Source organism: Zootoca vivipara, chromosome 2, assembly GCF_965207765.1.
Source record: "Zootoca vivipara chromosome 2, rZooViv2.hap1.1, whole genome shotgun sequence".
Classification (NCBI taxonomy): domain Eukaryota; kingdom Metazoa; phylum Chordata; class Lepidosauria; order Squamata; family Lacertidae; genus Zootoca; species Zootoca vivipara.
This window is the reverse complement of record NC_142584.1, coordinates 77,511,904-77,529,760: the sequence shown is the minus strand read 5'-3', so window position 1 is coordinate 77,529,760 and position 17,857 is coordinate 77,511,904. Positions and strand designations below refer to the sequence as shown.

Genomic DNA, 17,857 nt, shown 5'->3' with positions numbered 1-17,857 from the left:
AGCAGTTCTGCTCATCTTCAAAACTCCAGCGAGGTGTGTTCTGACTCCATGTTGTTTGGGAGGCCATTGTTCTGATCACTCGGATTTATAAAATGTCCCTTGCAAGCTAGCAGCCAGTTTTCTGGAAACAGACTCAGTTCAAATCCTAGCCATTTGTTCTTGAAAAGTACAATCACTTCTGCATTTTGACTCAACTGTAAGTGAAATGTTTGAGGGGCTTTAGACACAAGTTTGCCAAGAAAATGAAAGTAAGCAACAAGTTCTTTAACAGATGATTTATATTTAAAGAGAACCTGCAGCTTGAACTAGCTTTAGGTTTAGCTCTTGCAAAATGACTGCTATACACAAATTAAACATACTCTGGTTTCAAATAGTTTTAAACTTCTCTTATTGTACATGTAAACTGGCAACTGTTGAAAATGAGTAGTGCCTGTAGTTTTAAGCTATACTTAATGTCAAATAATTGATGTCCATTTTATGACAGCACCTCATTTACTTTTTTTTTGTAAAGACAAGTATCAAGAGGCAGTAGTATTATTTCATTATGGTTTGTTTTATCTTCAGAAAAAATTAAGTACGTAAAAGTGTATAATCCTCGGGATATTATTCTGCTTGAATTTTTATGAAAATGAAAAGTATTGAGCACATACAAAGTAGTTGTACACTTTTTTCAATTCTGTTGCATGGCATAGCAAATATTTTGTGACCTTCAGAGATGTGCACAGATCTAGAATTAGAGCTTAACGTTATTGTGCTTTCGTGGTGCCCTTTTGGCAGATTAAACCACATCTGTAATCTCGGGACAAAGGATATTTCTCAGGATGGGGAGAGTTTCTCTAGACAGAGAAAAATTACTATTTTTTAAAAAAGTATGTCATAAAAGTTAAGTTTCAGTGAAGTTACCTCAGTGAAACTGGAAAAGTAAAACTAGAGGCTTGGATTGGGTGATTTTCTGCTGAAAGCTTAGGTTTAAGGCCTAGAAATCATCCTGCATTTTTAGAGAGGCAGTGATACTTCAGACAAAGTTGATAGTGGAAGTCCCACCCCTTGTTTCATTTTTAACTGGTAAGAAATTTTATAAGCCTGCAAGTTGACAGATCTAGTGTAATGATTGGCTTATAGGAATGACAGACATGGAAGTGTAGCACTCCTGTGAACAAGTTAGATTGTTCTGTTCGTGTACGCTTGTTAAATTCATCTGTATGGAAGCAGAAAGCTGTTAAGTGCAACCACACTTTCCTCTGTAACTTAATCGGATGTGACATGCATTTCTAATAAAGGACGAAAGGATTGAGTCTAAAAACTTGTTATCACAAGTAGCTTGTGCTGTGTGTGTGTTTTTTTTGCAGGCCTCATAGGATGAGTAGCTTAGGTTTGAAGAGATACTTATTGCAATGAATGCCGATACTGCTTTTTAAAATAACTTGGAGTGTAAAGTTCTGGTTTTACTAGTGATATGTCTTCAAGTTCTAAACTTAAGAATAATCTAGGTTGAGAGTTTTATTTCTTTTTAGAGACTATTTTATATTGTAGAGTAGGAAGGGATCCTGAGGGTCATCTAGTTCAACCCTTATCAAGGTGCAACAAATCTTTATTTGTGTTTCTTCACATATTGAAATTTCTGTTACCTTGCTTTTTAGCTTGTTTTAAATATGTGACAGTGCAACTGTTACTACACATTTTTATAATACTTTAAACCAGTATGCATTTTTTTCTAATATGAAAAATAAAACTACTTTATTTTTATTCCCTAAGATTCTTGCTCAAAGAAGAGTATAGAAGTACATTTAAAGTGAAAAATGTTTTATCTTTAAATATGTTTTTAATTTGTATAGTGTATTGTAGCAGTGACTTGTATAGCAAACAATGATTTGATTCTTACTATTTTTTAGTATTTCCTGGTTTTGCATATATAAGGCTTTTACCGAACCTTGAATACATAAATGTTGACGTTTTGTTCTGTGCTTCGTGTTACTATATTGTTGGCCAATGTGCCTTTTAATATTTGTTTTGTTTTTAATGATTGGTATTTTGAGTAAAGACTTGAATGTCATTATGGATAAAAGGTGGGCTAGAAACATTGTAATAGATCAATTTATAGAAACTTAGGAATTTTGTCATGCTGACAGTTCATATATAATGGTTTCTTGTAGTGCCAAGTCAAATGAAATAGGAATTCATGACACTGATATGTTGAAATCTCAAGTGGGTATTTCTACTAGCAAATTGCATTGTCAGTGGAAAATGTAGACTATCGGGAGCGTGGGAAACAGTATTCAGAACACATGCTATTCTGTCAATACACAGCACTTTTTAGTTAGGTAGTCATATTATGAGTGCATAATGCAGTACAAATAAAGATTTGGGGACACTAAGTAAACTGGAAGAAATAATAATAAAGAGTAACATACCTAGTTGTCATTTTCATACCGGTAGTCTAATTCTAGTGTTTACAATAGGCATTGCAAATACAGACATCTCTTTTTCTTCTTTCTTTTACTTGTTGGGAGACCCGTGTACACATAGTCTGCTTTGCCAACAATCTTTTCTTTGCTATTTCTGTATATATTGGCTGCATTTGGAATGTTATAGCCAAGTGTGGATACTGAAGTACAAAATTCATTTTATTTATCTAAACAATCTTCAATTGATTCTAAGCAGTATACAATAAATACCAATTCAGAAAAGGTAAAAATCAGTTAAGACTATAAAAGCAGGCTTTCATTTAAATTACTGCTGGAATAAAAGTCTTCAGTAAGTGTCAGAAGTTCAACCAGTTGGGATAGAAGTTCATAAAATTGGGACCACAGTACCAAACATACAACTCCTGATGGATATGAGTCCTGCATCCGACCCATGGGGGACCACTAATAGTGTCCTTGGTGACTGAACCGAAATATAAGGGATTAAGGTATATAATTCTTGAGGTATCCTGGACCCAAATTGTTACAGGCCTTGTAAATTAATGCAAGAGTCTTGAACTTGACCTGGTAGTGTATGGACAGCCAGTGCAAACTTTTGATTACCACAGTTATTTGCTGGTGATAATCTGTCCTGGTCAACAGCCCAGGCACAACCTTTTGCACCAGTTGTAGCCTCTGAACCAGGCCCATGGGTAGCCCCACACAGAGTGCATTGCAGTAATCTAGTCTTGAGGTTACCAAAGCATGAATCATTGTGCTTGTGTCATAGGCAGGGTCCACAGGTGAGTAAACTGCTTTCCTTTAAGAAAAAAGTGTGTTGCATGCAAATATGATAGGTCCCCATTTGTGCACTTCTGTGTTGTACCTGGATTGCAGTACGTGATTGGTACCAGAGATATGAAGGGCTGCCTTCATGAACTTGGCTGCCTGCTCATTGCAAGCATCATAAGTGGCCTTCTGATTTGCTAAGATGTGGGCCAGGGCCTTTTCAGTTGTGATGCTCAAGCTGTAGAACTCCCAACCCTGGATGGTCTGTCTGGTATGCTGTTTTTTGGTATTTTAACATGCTACCGAAACCATTTTATTTTGCCACCCTGTTTTGTTCAACTTGCACTCTTCCTTTCACTTTTATATCTGACTTCTAGTTTTTATGCTATATATCTATATCCCATCCATCATAGGCACTACTCAGGGCGACCTGCAGAAAATTAAATGTGCAGGGTCCTAAAAATAAAATTTAAAAAATTTAAAATATAACGGTGGCAGAGATAAGAGGTAAAGCATGACCTTTACATAAGGTGTTTGGCAGGTAGAAGTCTGCCAGATTAAAAATGTCTTTGTCAACTGGTGACATCCAGCCAGAGAGGTCTTCTTTGGCGATCATTCATAGCTGAGTAAGATTGTCTTCCATCAATATGGTTTTAACAGTGAGTCTGTAAGTGACTGGAGGCCAATTCTGGATTCACACGTCCTTCTACAGTGAGGACATAGGTTCCCGGACGGGAGTTTATCATGGTGAGGGTTTGCTAAACGTGCCTTCCTCTTGGCTTGTTTCGTCCTCAGTTCATCTTCAAAGTTCATGACACCTTTGGCAATGGCTGTTCTCCAATTTGAGCGCTCGCAAGCCAGTGTTTCCCAGTTGTCTGGGTTTATACTACATTTTTAAAGATTTGCCTTGAGAGCATCTTTAAACCTCTTTTGTTGACCACCAGCTTCACACTTTCCATTTTTAAGTTGGGAATAGAGTAGTTGCTTTGAAAGACTATAACCAGGCATCCAACCAGTACAACGAAATTGATGTTGAAGAATCATTGCTTCAACCCTGGTGATCTTTGCTTCTTTTGTGCCATCTACTCAGCCTCCATTCTAGTTAGGGTGCAGAGAAGGGCCCCTCCTGATCTGAGGAAGCTGGATGGTTTGGGAGGAGATGATCCCACAAGTATTTATTTAAAAAAAAAAAGGCCACCTTTGAGTAAAACTATTCCAGTGATAATGAAATTGAATGCAATATAACATTAAGAAAACCAGCAATAATAATAAGATGGAACATTTTCCATAAGACCATCGACCAAGGAAACTCAGTGGCAGCATAGAGTGACACTTACAGATCAGCCTGTGAAAATAACTGGATCTTCAAAGCCTTTCTGAAGACCTGAAATGTAGTATCTTTATAGAGGTAGGTCAGTTGGCAGTGTATTCTAAAGTTGTGGGGCCACCACAGAGAACCCTGTCCCTTGTACTCACCAACTTAGTGGCAGATACACAAGAGCTCCTATCATTGATCTTAAGGTGCAGGCAGGTTGGTATGGGTGCAGGTGGTCCTTCAAATAATTGGCCCAGTTATGCTTAAGGCAAGTGTGGGAAACCTTTGGCCCTCCATAGGTTGATGAACTACAGACAGTTCCCACCATACCTGGTTATTAGCCATGCTTCTGTGGCTGATGGGAGTTGTAGTTCAGCAACATCTGGAGGGCCTGCACTTTAAATTTGACTGGGAATGGCTGTGGCAGGCAGTGCAGTTGCTAAACCTTGTTGTAACAAAGGCATGAGTTCCTGTAGCGAGGAATGGACAAGGTTCGTGCAAGTCTCCTTCCTGATTAGGAACACAAATGCCTTGCCTGGAGTGCACTTAAGTTTTTTGTCCCTTGTCCAAACCCGCCGCAGCCTCAAGGCACTGGTTCAGAACCTAGACATCTTCTCAAGTCAAGTCCTGTATTTACTATTGCAATGGCTAGCATAATTAATTAATTAATTTTATACGTTGCACTTTCATCCAAAGATCACAGGGCAGTTTACAGGACCTGACCCATTGGCCATGCTGGCTGGAACTGATGGGAGTTCAAACAGCATAGGTCCACAGCATAGAGCAGTGATGGGCAACCTTTTGAGCTCGGTGTGTCAAAATTCGCCAAAAAACCGAGCATAACTCGGGTGGGGTGTCACTTCGAGAGAAAAAAAAACATAATCTCATGATATTTATAGTTTAAATAACAAAAAATGTATGATTGTTTCCCCTTAAAAAAGGGAAAAGGGGAGGTAAAAACTTATTAAAGTTTTTTAAAAAAATAATTAAAAAGGAAAAAAATAAGGCAAAACCCAGAGGTCTTTCCCAGTGGGACTCTGGGCTTAGGCCTTCCTCCACTGGGTCTGCCGCTGGGGATGTGGGCTCGAGTTGGGCCTGTGCCTCCTCGTAGCCCTCTTCCTAAAAAAGCTCAACAACTTTTGACCTGAACCCCCAAAAAGGGGGTAGATCACTGCCAGTTTTTAACTCTGTGAGTAGATCGCAGTCTCTTGGGAGTTGGCCACCCCTGGAATAGAAGAACCAGGTAACTTTTTTTTAAAAGGCCAATTTTGGGGAGCTTCGGGTCAAAGTTGTTGAGTTTTTTTCAGGGAGGAGGTAAAATTTTGTTTTTTTTTAAGGGGAGCCACATCTGTTCAGCTTCTTGGGGAGGGGGAGCCAATGATCTACCAGTGTTCAACCGCAGACGTCCAGTGTTCTACCGGTAGATCATGATCTACCTGTTGGACATGCCTGTCCTATTCCCTTGCCCAAATATGTATGGCTCAGAAAAGGGTCACCAAAAGGATTGAGGCAATGAAACAGCTCTTCTGTGAGGAAAGTCCAAAATGGCTCAGATTTGGGGGGGGGGGTGCATCTTCAGGGTGCATAAGTCTACAGATTATTTTAAAAGCTATGTGACAAAAATCTTAGGCTTCGAAATAGGGGGAAATGAAAACTACCTATTTCTGGGGACGAAGTCGCACGGTCCGGATGACAAAATAGAGACGATGAGTGCGGCGCTGGCCAGGACCAGGACCGAGAGGGCGTGCTGGGTCATGAGCTGGTTGCGCTCAGGCGGGGCAGGCACAGCGGTGGCCACGCTGCCCACCCCACTCACTTTGCTGCTCCGCGACGCCTCGCCATTGGGGAAACCGCTGCTGCCCAGGGCGGGTGCGGCGGCATGGCCGCTGGGTGCAGCGGAGGCAGAGGGTGGCGGTGGCGGCGCTGCCGGCGAGGATGGCAGCGGCGGTGGCCTCAGGACCCCCCTGAGCTGGGAGCGCTTCCCTGCCCCACAGCGCGGCCAGCAGCAGCAGGGGCACGCGTACCGAAGTCCAATCTCTCCCTCCATGAAGCGCTTGACTGTGCTGCCTTCTGCAGCCTGCTCTTGGGCGGCCAATCCCCAGCGCCTGTGCGAAGTGGTCGGATCAACCAATCCAGCCGCCGCCTTGAAAAACGCGGAGGGGGATTGGCTAGGCGAGGTTGCTGACGTGCCCAACGCACGCGCCACCCTTCTCGGTGCTGGGAGGAAAGAGAGGAGTGGCACGGAGCTGCCGAGCATGCTCGCTGGCAGCGGCTGAAGCTGCACTGCCCTTAAGTTGCCCTCACTTGCCCGATACCTGTTTCATCTCGGCATGCGGCCGCGTGTCACCTAAAATGGCTATGCGTGTCAGTGGTGACACGTGTGTCATAGGTTCACCATCAGTGGCATAGAGCCATCCCTGTTATTAAATGCTGAGCCAGACTGTGGGTTAGCTTGGATGCTTGAGCTCTGGGAGAAGAGATTGCAAATACTTTCTGCTTGTTCTGCTGCACTGCACTAAGCCATGGCATGGCTTAGCACAGGGGTGTCAAACTCAAATTCATCGGGGGCCGCATCAGCAGTTTGGTCACCCTCAAAGGGCCGGTTGTGTCTGTAGGACTGTGTCCACTCTTTATTATCATCATAAATTATTGTCACTGCATTCAATTATTACTGTTTATTGTAATAATGTAAGCTCATTCCCGCCCCCACGCGGATCACATTCCTGCGTCGTGGCGCATGTGTGGGAGGGGATGTAAACTAGGGAAATTTGAACAAAAGGTGGGGATCGACGGCTTCCGGGGGGGGGGGCTCAACTAAACCTTTGGCAGGAAGGAGAAAGCCACTGCTGGGATTAAAAACCTGCAGATGGAAGGAGGGCTTCCCTCTCCTGCCCTGCGCACACCCAAACCCTGCTAGGCAGGATGCCACACGCTGCAACCCACCCCATGCTTTGGAGAGGGGCAGGAACATGCGGTGCAGCGCCAATCCCTGCTTTGCTTTTGCATCCTCACTCCTCAGCGCCAGAGTCCCTTCCCCTCGCGCTGAGGGAGGGCAGTGGATTTCCTGAGGAGGAAGGCGGCGGCAGCCCCAGCGGACGTGCATCTTCGCCTCAGAGCTGCTCTTTCCCCCACCCGCGCTGTTGTCGTCTTCGCCGCCGCCTCTCCCTACCGGGACTGCAGGCAGAGGAGGCTTGAAAACCTCCCCACCCAAAAAAAATTCCCCTCCCACTTACTCAAACCGTGAGGCGACTCCATCTGGAGCCCTACATCACGAGGGGCTGAGAGGAGGCGGCGGCAGAGCGGGAAGAGCAGGAACCTGTGCCGTCACCGCCGCCTCCCTCCCGGCCGCCCTCCGGGGAGCAGCTCCACTGGAACTGAGAAGCCAAAGGGCGGCTCGGGGGTGGGGGGCAGAGCAAAAGCCAGGCACCCTCCCGAGTGTCTATGAGGAGAAAACGGGGGAAGAGGGAAGAGAAACCCGGCTCCATCAAGAGAGCGACTGTTGCGCTTCGCCTACTTCCCCCTCAGGCTCACTCCGCGTCCCTTTCGCCCGCTCGCTCGCCCGCCCACCTCCCGGATGCAACCGAGGAGAGGAAGGGAAGTGGCGGGCGGCGGCTCCCCAGTGCCGCCTCACTCGCTCTCGGAGACAACAGCAAAGCCCGCCAAAAAAAAATCCAGTGCTGCTCCGTCCCAGCACCAACTTTGCCGGCGGCGCCTGTAGGGCTTTCCTACCTCCTCGGCGGACTTCCTCCTCCTCCTCCTGCATCTCACTTCCCCATCTGGCTGCTGTGCCACCGCCTCCCTCAGCCTCATTCGAAATTGAAATTCCCTGGCCAAGGCCGTCAGCGCGGCTCCAGCGCCCCGGCCTCCGCCTGCAGCCCCGCCCCCTGTTTTGACCCTCGGCCAATCGCAGGCTCCAGAACTACTGTCAGTGGTTAGTGTCGGCGGCGGCTACGCGGGCCACATGACGAGGTCTGGTGGGCCGGATTAGGCCCCCGGGCCTTGTGTTTGACACCCGTGGCTTAGCATTTTGACTAAACTTGGCCTTGTGTTTTAGCTCTCCATATTACCTATGAGCTTTAACCAAGTTTTGTCCTGTGGTTTATAGCTCTCAGCTTGTTTCAGAAAGCTAAACCATAGGTGTGGGGTTGAACAGCATGACAAGCTGTGGCTTAGGAGGGAGGAGCCAAATGGTGGCTATTGCCATTTGAGGAGCCAGTGTGTTCCTACTAAACCATAATTTGGCTTGGTAAGATGTGCAAACCGGACTTAAATGACAGCAAGATCCAGCTATGTGTTCAGTTTCAGATTTTTATGATTCTATCAAACAAATAGCATGGTCATTTATACTGCACATTGGGAAAACATTATTTTGTTCAATAACATTGCTTCTGGGAAAATTTGGACACTTGTCAGCATGATCTTCCATAAATCCCACTTTGTTCACTTAGATTGACTTACTGACGAGTGTGTGCAATTGCAGCATTTGCATGCATGTATGAAATTCAAAATGTGATTTACATTTAAATATCTCTTAATCTTAATCAGTCAGTCCTAGTGGTATTGCGGTAGCTATCATCATCATCCCTGAGTCATCAGTGATCCTTGTTGCATTATATAATTAATTATTATTGTATCCTGCTTTATTTAGTTATTTTAGAAGATAATAACAGAACTCAGAATGGCATAAAAATTAAAACTGATTCAAAAAAATCATAAAAAACAGACTGACAAAGAAACTCCAACAAAACTTATGATTTTATTCATGTATCTTTGTTACTTATAGTTCACCATGGAAAGATTTAAATCCTGAAAAGCAGGACATAAATAATTGTATTAAATAAATAAGTCCCCCACTAAAATCCAGCAAAGCTAAAAAGTTTGCTGAAATACATAGGCAAATAAAATCGGAGGCTGAAATATCTTTTTAAGAAGATTGGCTCCCAAAGCAGCTTACAATTATTATTATTATTATTTTGCATCTTGGTGATGGACTTTGATATTTCAGGGATATCTGGCTGTGAATATGGCAGTCTGTCCTGGTCCTTGACAGCTGATGATCTTCGTCCAAGTTCCAGGCTTTTAACCTCCAGAAGGAAAAATGTAGACCGCATTTTTCCATGTATAAGACTAGGTTTTTTCCCTAATAAATGTCAAAAATTAGGGGGCGTCTTATACACGGATAGTGCCGAGGCCATTTTCTTAATTCTGAGTCCCCCAAAATAGTCTTATACATGGGAGTGTCTTATAGATGGAAAAATACGGTGTGCCACACCACAGGAGGGATGGACTCTTGCTGATCTCCCGACAACCAAAGATCAAGATGAGACCTGATAAGCCTGTAAAGAGTTGAGAACAGTTCAGATGGGACGTGTGTTGTCTTGTAAATACTTTTCTGTTCCAAGGGGGCAGGTATGTTTCAGAAAGTGGTTGGCAGGGGAATTTGGGTATCTTTTATGCAGGTCTTTTGGGGTGCGGGGAGCAGAATAGGAAGTCTGGCCTGTTCATTACTTCCCTCAATTGAATACAGTGAAATTGAGAGTTGCTGTCAGCTTTCTTCTCCTTCTTGTTAGAAAGTAATGCTTGAACTGGGGAACTGCACACTTGTTTTGAATATGGGATATTCATTGGCCCTGATTATAGTATTTAGGAGAAGGAAGGACAGTTATGCAGAACAGGACCAAAGTTTGACCGAGGATGGTATTGGATACCCTATTGTTGACAACAAGTTGGGGCTGCACATTTCCACTGTGTGAGAACTTGTTTTTAACACGAACTGTTAATGTACATTTCAGCACATTCGTACAGTTTGATATTAATATTCAATGTACCCTGTTCTCCCCCCCCCCTTCCTCCCTCCCTTTTTGCATAGGTTGCACAGAGCATTGAAGACCACCATCAAGAAGTAATTTCATTTTGCCGAGAAAAAGGCTTCCATGGCTTGGTTGCATTTGATTCGGATTACGCATTGTGCAACATCCCTTACTATTTCAGTGCCCATGCCCTAAAACTGAGCCGCAATGGAAAAAGCCTCACGACAAGCCAATACCTGATGCATGAAGTTGCCAAGCAACTGGACCTGAATCCAAATCGGTTTCCTATTTTTGCTGCTCTTTTAGGTAGGTGGAATGACACATGGAAGTCCACATTTATCTGATCTTAAGAATGCATTATTGGAAGACTGTTTCTGTGCACACTTGTTTTATCATTTCTTCATCCTATTGGTTTGTGTGTGTGGTTTGTTTTTTTTTAAAAAAATTGTATAGCAGTGAATCAGAATCTGGTACCTTTTATCTCAATCACTTTTACATGGAAATGTGTTCTTTTAGTTGGAGGTACCTGAAGTAAGGCTGCAATCCTAAATGTGATTACTTGGAAGTAAGCCCCATTAATATGGGACTTAGTTTTGGATAAACATTGTTTCTGAATTAGACGTGATACCAGGAAAAAATGTAGATCAGTTACCTTACAAATACTCATTATCATATTCAGTCTCTCTAATTGCATTATCTGCAAGTGAAATTTGAATTTAGGATTGTTATTTCCCCCCAACTCTGTCAGACTTCACTAATTTCAAGTACTGCCTTGATTTTTTTAAAAAAGTAAATGAGACAACCATTTATGTAGAACAAGTAACATATAGTATATTTTTAAAAAATATTGCATATTGTATATTCCAGGTAATCACATTCTACCTGATGAAGATTTGGCTTCATTTCATTGGAGTTTACTTGGTCCAGAACATCCACTAGCCTCTCTTAAGGTACAACTTTAATATAATTTCAGACATTAAAACAAATAACCTAGCATAGGAATAAAACATAATTTGGGCAATGTCTAATATTGTTGGATATGCGAAAGTAGCACCAAAGACTTAAAAGAGGACTACTCTGAGAACTTGCTTCACTGTAAGTGAGTTCTTCAAGCTTTTCCATTCATATGGGCAATGTACACTCCGTGTTTCTTGTTTTAGTTCTCATTTTATCATACGAAACTGCACTAGCATCAGCAATGTGACTGCAGTTCTGAAAATATTTCTCTTTTTCCCTATCCTTTCTTCTGATAGCTCTAAGAGAAAAAAATATTTGTATTCAGCTATACTAGATACATTTACAGTGATACCTTGGTTCTCGAACAGCTTATTTGTGGAACAAATTGGCTCCTGAAAAGCCGCAAACCTGGAAGTAAGTGTTCCAGTTTGCAAATATTTTTTGGAATCCGAGCATCCGATGTGGCTTCCACTTGAATGCAGGAAGCTCCTGCAGCCAATCGGAAGCCGTGCTTTGGTTTTCGAACGGTTTTGGGAGTCGAACAGACTGCCAGAATGGATTAAGTTCGAGAATCAAGGTACCACGGTGCTAGTTTAGTCCAAAAGTTGTACCTGTGATGGTATTAGCAGTTGAACAACTTTATGAAAAACTTAAACAGAGGGCTTGGGTACTGGTGTACGGCTTATGAAAATTCAGTACAGTATCTGAAACAGTGCTGATCTTAGGCTTCTAGCTGTCAGAAGTACTGTTGGTTCCTTAGACTTGATGGGTCATGCATACCAGAGTTTAAGAAATGGTATACACAGTTGATGGTTTAAATGAGATCAAACACCTCCTGGCTTTCTTGAATTTTGTCACTTTCTCGCCTAGATGCCTGTGCTGAAGTTATCATCATTGCAGAAAAGTGCTGCTGGAATTTAGATAGATTTAAGGGCATAACTTTAAGTCCATCTAACTATTTGTTGCAGTTTTATAATACTTTTATGTTTGTTGAATGAGCAAGAGTGCTTTAGTAAAGCACAGTGGTACCTCAACTTATGAATGCCTCGACTTACGAAGGTTTCGACTTACGAAGTTCGCAAACCCAGAAGTATTTTTGCCGCGCGTGTGTTCTGTGCATGCGCAAAATGGACGCTTTGACTTACGAAGGATTCGACTTACGAAGAGCGCCACAGAACGGATCGCCTTCATAAGTTGAGGTACCACTGCATTTAGGATCAAGACTCATCTTTAGACAGGGGTGGAGAAGAAGCCATCATACACAATAAGAACCCAGATCCTACTAGTTTATCTTGAAAATAAATTATCTTGGTGACACTTCAACTTGCTTCCAAGTAAGTTTGTTTAGGATTGCAGCCTAAGATTCAAGGCTGATTCAGCACTGGGAGTTATGGAAGTTTTTATTTATTTCTCTCTCTCTCCCCACCCCCCGCCCTTTGCTTTATTTTGAGTAATCATATATATTCAACTTTTCATGCTCATTTAAAAAAGAAAGTCTTGTGAGGAACAAAAGCACCTTGGCCTGCTTCAACCTGCAGTATCATAAGCCATGACATCAAAACTCATCACATGTAGATTAGGCTACAAATCTGCATGCTAGTTGCTGGTCTTGCTTTCACTTTGTATTAAGTGTGAGTTACTTATTTAAAAAATAAAGCCGTTTAATCCATATTCGTGAAGAAAAGGTGAGTAACAATCCCAAACGCACAAGGGTGATTCAACACAAATGTTAATTATAAGTGCCTCACCATAATCTGTGCCTCACAGATTATGATTGTGGTGGGGCAAATTTTTCTTAAGTAGCTGTCCTGTTACATATTTTAATGGCCAAATAGCTTTGTCCCAGTGTCCACCAGCCTCTTGCATTTACTCCTCTTTCTGTCTACCTGGCCACGAGGGGAAAACAATCCAGATGTTTCAGAGCGGCGAGGTAAGCTACTTGGAGCAAAGATGGGCAAAAAGAAGTCCAAACCTCAGTAGCAAACCTGTTGAAGGGAAGCTTGTTTACAGGCTGAACTAGATGTTATAGAGGCAGCTCTGTATGTTGTTTGTGCGTCTGTCCAATTCTCATACATACACACAGAGAAAGAGAGAGAGAGAGCGCCAGGATGGTGGGGAGTTCTTTTGCAACAAAAGGGGTGTACATGCAAAAGGGGTGTACAAGCATCACATTGCCTTCCTGTGCTTACCGTGTTTCCCACATTTTAAGACACCGTCTTATATTTATTTTACTCAAGAAAATAAGCCTATGGCTTATTTTCGGGGGGTGTCTTGGTTTTTTTATTAAGCAATCTATTTTTTATTAAGCAATCTTGCAGCAGCGCCACTCGGTTCAAGGCAGCGGGACCCAGCAGTGTCATCCTCATCCTCCCACTGCTGTTGCTGCTGCTAGCCCCTGGGGGCCGCGGAGGACGGAGGCAGGCGCCCAAAAGCGGCGACAAGGCTGGCTGGCTGGCGGAGGAGGTGGTGGAGGTGGAAAAAGGGAGGCGGGTGGAGAGGGCACACAGCTCACTCGCTTGGCTAGGCGGCCTTCCCTGCTGCCGCACCACCAGCCACCGCTGCAGCCCTTGTGGGAGCCGCCTGGCTGGCTGCTGGCTGGAGGGGTGCATACCCGAGCGGGAGCCGCTGCTGCCGTTGCCGGAGGAGGAGGAGCCTCCCGCTGCTGTTGCTACGCCGGAGGAGGAGGAGGGAGGCGCATCGCGGCCAGACCCGAGCGGGAGCCGCTGCTGCCGTTGCCGGAGGAGGAGGAGCCTCCCGCTGCTGTTGCTATGCCGGAGGAGGAGGAGGGAGGCGCATCGCGGCCAGACCCGAGCGGGAGCCGCTGCTGCCGTTGCCGGAGGAGGAGGAGCCTCCCGCTGCTGTTGCTACGCCGGAGGAGGAGGAGGGAGGCGCATCGCGGCCAGACGCACACAAGGAAGGCCGGCCAAAGGGAGCCCGCAGCCGCTCAACAGCACCTCGGCTCCGCTGGGCTTAGCTTCTCTGCCTTGCAGCCGGCTGTGGCTGCCGCCGCCGCCGCCGCTGCCTGTTGTCACAGGAGAGGCAGGGAGCGAGCAAAAGAGGGCGCGTGCTGGCCCAGAAGGAGGAGAAAAGGTGCAGACGGGGAGAGATGGGCGCCCCAAAGCGCCCTGACCATTGGATGTATTCGCTGCCTCCCAGGGTCGAAAAGGAAAGCACCAGTAGCCCCAATAGGAAAGACAGGCCTGCTCCAGAGGGACAGGAAGAGGCTTCCCCCCCTCTCCCTGTGCGCTCAGCAGGCGGTGGAGAAATCAGCTGAGAGGCGCGTTTTCCCCCCATGCCTGTTGCTGGTTCGCTGGCTCCCTGAGCACACAGGAGGGGCTGAGGAGGTGACAGAAACAATGGTGGCTTACTTTCGGGGTACGTCTTACTTATCTTACTTCTAGAAAAACCCTCCCATGGCTTACTTTCTGACTACGTATTAAAAAAGGGGAAACACGGTACTTCACTGCAGGGAACCCGCTTTCCCAGTAGCTTTGCACACCATATCAGAGCTTATTGCCCCCATCATTTGTTTTAGATGTGAGAAAAAAAACATGCTCCCCAGGTCATATCTACTTCATCCCTTAGGCAGCTTTTCATATCACAATTTTACATATTGGGATCTGTGTTTATGGATGTGATGCCTTTCCTAGTCCTCTCCAACCAACCTGTGAAGATTTTCAGGAAGCTGCAAGGTGAAGGAGGGATCAGCAAAACATCTTCCTTTCCTCTTCCAACAGAAGTGAAACTTGGCCAGTTACAGTGGTACCTCGGTTTGCGACCGCAATCCGTTCCGCGGAGGAGGCGGCTCGCCGAAGGCACGCTTCTGCACGTGCGCGAAGCGCCAATAGAACGCTTCTGTGCATGTGAGAGCTGCGCAGATCACGTCTCCGCATCCGACGCTGCGGAACCTGGATGTAAACACTTCCGGGTCCGCGGTGGTCGCTCGCCAAAGCGGTTGCTCGCCGAGGTAGGCGTAAACCGAGGTTTGACACTACAAGTTTAGTTCCAACCCATAATGTACAAGTGCACTGTAAGCTCCTAAAATAGCATTGTTGAATTATTTACACCACCCAAGGTACCGTGGCATACCGTGTTTTCCAGATGCCCAATAATAGGAAGAATAATACAAATAAATATTTTCAATATTTGGGGCACCAACTGCCTCAGGCTCATATAAGCACATTCTCATTCACCCTTCCACCTGTGCTCCATTGTTTCACAAATGAGGCATCTGATTAAAACTAATCACACATGGATTTCACTGTGCTTTTAAAGTTCTTTGTTCTTATTTTAGAAAGACAGGCAGAATTTTATAAATGTGGTAGCTGGGTAGCCTTGACTTGATTTCCAATAAAAAATTATTAATGGGTAGTTTTACAACCATTGATTCTTGTATCTGCAGTCCTATTTAACCTGTGTAGTTATTTCTAGAAATATCTTCTGTTGGTTTGACATTAAGGCTTATGTGCTCATTTGCCCTCTTCCTCCTTTTGAACAGGCTAAACAGGCATAACTACTTCACCTTCTTGTAATTGAGTGTTCATTACCATCACTGGAGCTTTTTGCCATATGTAGTGGTTTGAATTAAGTCTTCTTGAATAGAGTGACCAAAATCAGAGACTCTACTCAAAACAGGGTTCTACATAGCTGTCAAGTTTTCCCTTTTCTCACGAGGAAGCCTATTCAGCATAAGGGAATTTCCCTTTAAAAAAAAAGGGAGAACTTGACAGCTATGGGGTTCTACTGTTACTTTTCAGAATGCTATTGGACTGTCTCATTCATTCCAGTAGAGTTACATCAATCACAGTTCATCAAATATTTTTTTTTAAAAAAATGTTTTTCACACCAATACACTTGTAGTCTTCTTGAGATAAAAAAAAAAGATTCTCAATTGGCCTTAGTTTCAAACAGTTGCAAATAACAGTAAACTACAGCTGGTGGATTGCTGTTAATGTGAAGATTGTGCCTATGGTGCTCCTTTCCAGTCAGAAGATCCCTGGCTAAGAGTTACATCTGAACTGAGGAGCAATGGGAAAGCAAGAGCAAACTTCAGCTTCTCAGCAGTGTTAGCTTAAAAAGATAAAAGTAAAGGGACCTCTGACCGTTAGGTCCAGTTGCGGACGACTCTGGGGTTGCGGCGCTCATCTCGCTTTATTGGCCGAGGGAGCCGGCGTACAGCTTCCGGGTCATGTGGCCAGCATGACGAAGCCGCTTCTGGCGAACCAGAGCAGCCCACGGAAACGCTGTTTACTTTCCTGCCGGAGTGGTACCGATTTACCTACTTGCACTGCGTGCTTTCGAACTGCGAGGTTGGCAGGAGCAGGGACTGAGCAACGGGAGCTCACCCCGTCGCGGGGGGGGGGGGCGGTTCGAACCAGCCGACCTTCCAATCAGCAATCAGCAAGCCCTAGTCTCTGTGGTTAAACCCACAGCGCCACCCGCTCTTAGAGTTAGCTTAGAGTGAAAGAAACTACAGTCCTGATTTGGACTTAACACCAAGCCAGGAATTGCGATTTTTGGTTCCTGCTTGGGGAGAAGCAAAATGGGGGCCATCTGTGTGTTCTTGATAAACTAATCATTATAGTTTATGTGAATGCAGTCATGAAGTCTCAGAATGCATGAGTTCCTACTCTCCAGCTCCATTCCAGTTTCTCCTGTTCTAGCACTCATTGTTTCCCTAGCACAACTTCTTTATCTTTATATGAACAAAAATAAATAATGGCTGTGTGTTCTATGCTGTTAGCAAATTGCATCCCCATCCATCTGCTTTTTTAACAAAGTCATTAAAAACCATTAGCTTCATTGTCATAGATGACACTTTTAAAACTATAAAAATATTGTCTTGTTTTGTAGTGTTGTTATTGGGTATTGGTGCCCATGTAACATGTATACTCAATTGTCACATTAGGAAATTATATTCAATACAAAGCAAATTTTATTATATGAACATAGATCCTCTAAAAGCAATTTAAAACACCCAAAACATACAGCTCTAAACATGCATAGTGTTAAAATATATGGTACTTACATTAATGTAAGAATAGGAACAAACCAATGTAATGTCAGATTAAGAACATTTCTTTACATGTCTTTGCAGGAGAAAAGAGAAAACTAATAATAGTTTCTGTTATTATTTTAGTTACAGGTAGGTAGCCGTGTTGGTCTGAGTCGAAGCAAAATAAAAAAATTCCTTCAGTAGCACCTTAAAGACCAACTAAGTTTATATTTTGGTATGAGCTTTCGTGTGCATGCACACTTCTTCAGATGGTGTATCTGAAGAAGTGTGCATGCACACGAAAGCTCATACCAAAATATAAACTTAGTTGGTCTTTAAGGTGCTACTGAAGGAATGTTATTATTTTGTTCATGTTAGCTAGTAAGTAGGAAAGAGGAAATGAAATTCACTCATGATCTCTCTGGTTAGTTGTTGAGTCATTTTTAAGACCTTAGATATATATATATCCATAAATAAGTAAATAAGGCCTCAGCTTATAAGATAACCTTCTAATTTTTATTCATTGTCAGTTTTCTGAGGCAAGAATGGGCTGAATACAGTCTTGTTTAGTTTTCTGCCTCCTGGGAAT

General features: G+C 43.9%; 1 protein-coding gene across 1 annotated transcript in view; it reads left to right on the top strand.

Annotated features, from left to right (window-relative positions):
* The window catches only part of FAM120A (family with sequence similarity 120 member A), a 57,506-nt gene that overhangs the window by 1,995 nt on the left and 37,654 nt on the right, over positions 1–17,857 (top strand). The window contains exons 2-3 of the mRNA XM_035106302.3: positions 10,376–10,622; positions 11,184–11,266. Of these exons, the coding sequence (XP_034962193.2) occupies positions 10,376–10,622; positions 11,184–11,266 (330 nt within the window). The remainder of the gene's footprint in view (positions 1–10,375; positions 10,623–11,183; positions 11,267–17,857) is intronic.